Genomic DNA, 6,533 nt, shown 5'->3' on the forward strand with positions numbered 1-6,533 from the left:
AAAACCCATTATAAACGAGGCATTTGTTGTGTCCAGTGGGGACATAATTACGGATTATTATGACTTGTACTGTCTTTTTACGTGTTGCATTGCATCGCCCCGTGTAAACATAAAACCATGTCTGCATTTGTGATCGGAGAAATTACAAACTACAAACGCTAAGTTACTCTACACTGCTCAAAACTCGCGTTTGAATCGTCAGTGGCAAATTCTTTAAATATAATAAAACGTACTTACAGTCTGTGAGTCAGAACAGCTGGCATTGTAGTCTACTCTCCCAGGATCAGGAAACAGTCCTCCATAAAATGTGCTGCACACATCGGAATATTTGGGTTGAAGTGTTCTGGAACAGTGTTGTAAATACAACTGAACCACTGATTTCTAGTCGTGTCCTCTTTTGGAAGACCAAACAAAGTAGTTTCGCTTTCACAACGAAACACACAGCGTCTTCACAACATGTCAGCGGCAACAACAGTACTACAGCGAGAATAAAAGTTACACCTTCTTTCTTTGCGTGAACATTTGGGTGGCATTATGCAAATCTTCCCACATAGTGAGGTAGATATGTGGGGGTGTGTTAGAACGAGCCGTTTTAGGTAGGTGTGGCTGACTCTTAACTTTTATAAAGAATATCTCTTTGGATTTGAGACTTTAGTCTTTGCAACTTTACAGATCTTCTTTATGCTCCAAGAGCTTGTAACACTCCAAAGAGAAAGGAAAAATTGAAATCGCATCATATGACCCTGTTAAAAAAAACTAATAAAAACATTATAAACACAACAAAATGACTAAAACTTTAACTAAAACGAAAATCGAATGTTCCTTTTAATTTAAATTTGGGTGAATCTCATGGGAAAATGGGCATATTTCAAAATAAAAAAATGTTTGCCTGAAAAAAAGTAAGTAGAAGACAAATCATAAAAATTCAGTTATATAAAATGTACATTGGTCTAATTTGTATCCGAAAAGTATGACTGACTTTACTAACTGTAAATTGGTTAGACTTGTTCTTAAGAGAGTCTTGTAGTGTGCTCAAAACGCTAATTTAATTATTTGCGCGAGTAGATTACATACAAAGTCAATGTAAAGACGTGAATATAGGCGAATTCGTGCCAGGCGTCGCAAATTATTTCTGTGAACACGCAATATTCGCTTCATTCGCGTCTTCTGCTCAAGTTCAAAAATTTCAACTCGAACGGAAAATTCACTCGACGCGTTCTCACGCAAGCCCATCAGCGAAGAGCTTATTGACACGTCCGGTTGTATCAGAAAATGGAGGAGCGCATTATTGTAGCCGTCTGGAGAAGACGGTGAAATTCACCGAGTTGTGTGTGCCTCTGTATGGTGCTGTGAAACCAGACATGTCTGCGTTTGGCTTTCCGGCATTTTTGGGACTTTCATAATAGTACACAGCAGCGATCGTATTTATCCTCACCATGGTTGATTACTCGTGGGATATTTTTAAAAACATCCAGCGAGTAATCTAGAGCGAGTGACGCGATGCGCATATTCGCCTCGCGTTCGGTTTGAACAGTGTTTTTGCAAGTATAATTTAAGTGCAAATATAGCTTATGCCTTTGTCAATTTTGGATTTGTTTTCTGTCATGTGCAGGCGGAGCATGAATTGCGTGTTGCACAGACAGAGTTTGACAGACAGGCTGAGGTCACCAGACTCCTCCTGGAGGGCATCAGCAACACACACGTAAGTCGTGTTTACATGCATGCTGCATTAACACAATGCTACACACCTGAGCAGAAGCGTATGTTTGAATAGGTTAACATTATGTAAACAAGCCACTTGATGACCCTCATTTTCAGGATGGCCTTAAAGGCTTTCATAATAACCCTTCAATATGTATGCTTTGAAATTCAAAGAATAACATTTCAAAACATTGTTAAATCATAGTTAAAAGACTACGTAAATATCTATTATCCTCGTGCAAACAAACGAAGTGCAGTCTGTGTTTGCACAGCATGCCGTGGGTTTTAAAGTGACAGGACGTCTTTTGTGTCTGCGCAGGTGAATCATCTGCACTGCCTGTGTGAGTTTGTGGAAGTGCAGGCGATGTATTACAGCCAGTGTCACAAGTATATGCAAGAGCTGCAGAAAGAGCTGGGCAGGTGGGCACGGATCAGATTTCATGCTGTTAGCTTATGCATGCGCAAAGTGCTATTTGGGTCACCAAATCATTTTTCCGAAATAAAAAAATAGCATTAAATTGTAACATTTTACAATAAGGTCTCATAGTTAATGCATTAGCTAAAATGAACTATATTTTTTACAGCGTTTATTAATCTTGTGCAATTGTAATGTTTACACATACTGCATTTGATTTGGAAAATGTATTGGTAAATGTTGAAATTCACATTAATTAGGATTAATAAATTCTGTGTTGTTCTTTGATCGTTCATGTTAACTAATACAGTTAAATAATATTAACAACTGAAACTTAATGTTAAAGAGTGACCTATTAAATTAAAGATTTCCTTTACTACATTTTACAGTGGAAAACATGACATGGTGTACCTTAAAGGAATAGTTCAAGCAAAAATTAAAATTAAATGCGAAATTTACTCATCCTCAGGTCATCCAAAGTGTAGATAAATTTGTTTCTTAGTTGGAAAAGATTTGGAGAAATGTTTCATTACGTTACTCGCTCTCCATGGGTCCTCTGCAGTGAATGGGTGCCGTCAGAATGAGAGTCCAAACAGCTGATAAAAACATCACAATAATCCAAAAGTAATCCACAGCACTCCAGACCATCAGTTAACATCTGGAGAAGACAGAAGATGCGTGTTTGTAAGAAACAAATCCATCATTAAGGCGTTTTTAACTTCCAAGCCATCGCTTCTGGCTAAAATAAGAGTCCATAATCCATAATAAATAGAAAAGTCCATCTCTTGTTGTCTCTCACATCAAAATCCACCTACATGTTTGTTTAGAGCTGTTTTGGCTTGTAAACAGTGCTTGATCTGATCATATTTCTATCCTGATTCAGACGAGAAAGCAATGTTATGGATTATGGACTCATATTTTAGGTTGAAGCAACGATTTAAATGTTAAAAGTTAAAAATGACTTATTGATGGATTTGTTTCTTACAAACACGCAGCTTTTGGCTTCAAAAGATGTTAACTGATGGACTGGAGTGGTGTGGATTATTGTGATGTTTTTATCAGCTGTTTGGACCCTCATTCTGACGGCACCCATTCACTGCAGAGGATCCACTGGTGAGCAAGTGATACGATGCTACATTTCTCCAAATCTGATGAAGAAACAAACCCATTTATATCTCGGATGGCCTGAGGCTGAGGACATGTCATTATTATAAACACCTGTTTTACTTTCCCCACCCATCTGCTCGCAGTTCCAGTGGAGACATGTGAGTTTTTAGTTTGTTGTCTTGTTAGTGAACACATTAGTCTGCAGAGCCCTCATAGTGTCTCCTCCATCAATCTGTTCTCTTTCAGAAAATCCCCTCACTCATTGGAGGTGAATTCCCACCCCGCCGGCAGCCCAACAGACCCGTCTGCCTTTCCGCAACTGAACTCTCCATCTCCGCTGAAAACAGACACTCTGCAGATTGAAGAAGTTCAGCCGCCCGCGAGCGGCACACGCAAGGCTAAAGTGCTGTATGACTACGACGCTGCAGACTCCAATGAGCTCTCGCTGCGGGCCGATGAGGTGAGCAGATGTTTGATGGAAGATAAATGGTCTGATATGGGTCTAAAAGGGATATTAGGGGCTGTGAAAATACTGTATTATAATTGCATAATATCCTAGCTCACATTTCATGATCCTATCAAATTGTGATGGATAAAATTACGTACCATCCTAAATTATTTCTTATTGAATATTCTGTTTCTGTTGAAAACACCACGTTAATTAAAATTTAAATTAATGTTTATTATACGTCACATTTATGTTAAAATTAAAGGAATTGTGAAAGGTTTATCATGATGATTTAATGCATTAGAAGTTGATATTGGGTAGTTTATTATTAAAGTAAAAATGGGTGATATTTTGAATTTTTAAATATATTTACAAAGAGTTTGTTGGCCATGTGAAATTAAACATTGTGAAAATAGTTGAGAACATTGAAAAAAAACATACAGTGGTCATTTTTAACTAGATTTTTAATGTGTTTTGGTTTTTGCATTAAACATTTGATTATATTTGGCTATAGTGGCAGTTTGGTTGAACTGATTCTTTTAGGACATTTCATCTGAATATTGTTGAATATTTAAAATGTTTGCTATAAAAACCATCTATTTACTTAATTGTGGACAATTTTAATGATCCAATCAAATTGTGATGAATAAAATTAAGACCCACCATAAATTCTTGATCAATATTCTTTTTCACTTGGAAATGACACATTAATTTTTTTTTTTTTTTAAATTAAGGCTTATCGCGTGTCAAAATAATGTAAAAATTAAATGAATTAAATGCATAATAAGTTGATTTAGGCTAGTTTATTTAATTTAATTTAGTTATTTATTCATTTATTTATTTTAGTAAAAATGGGTGATATTTTAAATATTGAAGGATATTTACAATGATTTTACTGGCAATGTTAAGTGAAATATTGTGAAAATAGTTAAAAACAATGAAGAAAACATACCATGGTGTTTTTAACTATATATTTTTTATGTGTTTTGCATTAAATATTTTAAAATATATTTGGCTATAGTGATAGTTTAGTTGAATTGATTTGTTGAATTGAAATTGTTTTTTTAAAAATCCATTTCATTTGGATATTGTTGAATATTTAACCCTTTTCCTATAATAACCATCGGTTTACTTCATCATAGCCAACTTTTGATGATCCAATCAAGTTGTGATGAATAAAATGATGTCCCGCCATAAATGATTTCTCACTGAATATTCTGTTTCAATTGACAATACCACATTCATTTTAATTCATGTTCATTGTATGTCACTTTAATGATAAAATTAAATGAATTGTGAATGTTTGAATATATTCAAATATATTGACAGTGATTTTGCTGGCAATGTGAAATTAAACATTGTAAATATAGTGACGAACAGTGAAGAAAACATTAACAAACTAGATTTTTAATGTGCTATGGTTCTTGGATTAAACATTTTGTAATATATTTGGCTACATTTACCATTTGGTTGAACTGATGATTCCTTTTAAGCCATTTTATTTAAATATTGTCGAATATTTAGAATGTTTGCTATATCTATTTACTTGAAAAGCATTAAGACTCTAAATTAATTAATTTCTCTTCTCTGATTGGACGATCAGCTCATCACTGTGTACACAGTGCCTGGAATGGACTCTGATTGGCTGATTGGAGAGAGAGGAAACCAGAAGGGGACAGTGCCTGTTACATATCTGGAGCTGTTGAGCTAAAGAGGCGAGACACACACACACACACACACACGCACACACACACACACACACACACACACAGACAGACAGTTTCCACCCTTAAAACTCAGCAATTAGCAAATAGATTCATTGACACTTATGAGATCAACCCATGTGTGCATCTATTTACTGAAAAGCAAATATTGTGTGTTTTCATGCATGTCAAGGAAGATACTGATTGACTTGGCTTAATTTTTCTGATTTTAATATTAATCCTTTAGGCGCCAGGTATTTTTGGAAAAATGCTGGATTTTGACATCAAGATGACCGAAAGTTTATGTGGGGTGTAATTATACTTGTCTAATATGCATAATATGATGTCATCAGGGGGCGGCCATCTTGAATTTCATAATATTCAGGAAATAGTAGATATTGAATTGATGTTTGAACTTATTTGCATGTTTTTTTTTTTGTCTTATCCTCATTCCAAATGATCAGAAAAGAGGAAAGAATCATACCAGTCATGAAATCTGGAATTGGGTTTAAGTCTAAGGGTGCAGCACTGGTCAAATCTTTCTCTTCTAGATAACCAACAGACTCATCAAAGTGTTTGATCCAGTCCTGATACACTACTTCATTTCTCAAATAAACCCAGCCACCATTGTCATCGGTATTTCCAGCCCTATTTAAATCCAGATCACCCCTGCTGCCTCTACCACGTCTCCCGGCTCTCCCACGCACAGCACGGCCACGTGTACCACGGCCACTCCTACCTCTTTGGGGCAGCTAGTGCTACTTCCAGCCCTATTTCTCCTACCCCTGCTGCTTCTACCTCTAGCAACAGCTCTCCTATGGACACTACGCCCACGTTCACCGCTGCCACCCCCATCCCCGTTGGGCAAAGGGTCGAAATTATCACTTGTTTGTGCTTCGTGAACACTCTCGCCTTGCACGGTGGCACCATTGCGCTGCAAAGATGTACCGGGAGAAGCGTGATCATTAAACGACCGATCGTCATTTCCAAAAGGCAAATATTCCCCTTCAGAGTCAGAATCGGTGAATAACATTTGTAACACATCCTCACGGTACAACTTTTTATTAGCCATTTGGCGATTTTTCTTTCACAAATCTCACAATTTACTCGCACGCTATGAGCTGAACTGCTTCCGCATCAATGACACGATAGCTCACTT

General features: G+C 36.6%; 1 protein-coding gene across 1 annotated transcript in view; it reads left to right on the top strand.

Annotated features, from left to right (window-relative positions):
- sh3glb2a (SH3-domain GRB2-like endophilin B2a) overlaps positions 1-5,797 on the top strand; it is a gene marked incomplete at its 5' end in the record, with an annotated part of 22,518 nt that extends 16,721 nt beyond the window's left edge. The window contains 5 exons of the mRNA XM_016244097.1: positions 1,613-1,702; positions 2,021-2,121; positions 3,367-3,381; positions 3,470-3,683; positions 5,275-5,797. Coding sequence (XP_016099583.1) covers positions 1,613-1,702; positions 2,021-2,121; positions 3,367-3,381; positions 3,470-3,683; positions 5,275-5,382 — 528 coding nt within the window. The remainder of the gene's footprint in view (positions 1-1,612; positions 1,703-2,020; positions 2,122-3,366; positions 3,382-3,469; positions 3,684-5,274) is intronic.
- Between the last annotated feature and the right edge of the window lie 736 nt (positions 5,798-6,533).

The sequence above is a fragment of the Sinocyclocheilus grahami genome, unplaced genomic scaffold (genome assembly GCF_001515645.1).
Source record: "Sinocyclocheilus grahami isolate Dianchi unplaced genomic scaffold, SAMN03320097.WGS_v1.1 scaffold708.1, whole genome shotgun sequence".
In the NCBI taxonomy this organism is placed as follows: domain Eukaryota; kingdom Metazoa; phylum Chordata; class Actinopteri; order Cypriniformes; family Cyprinidae; genus Sinocyclocheilus; species Sinocyclocheilus grahami.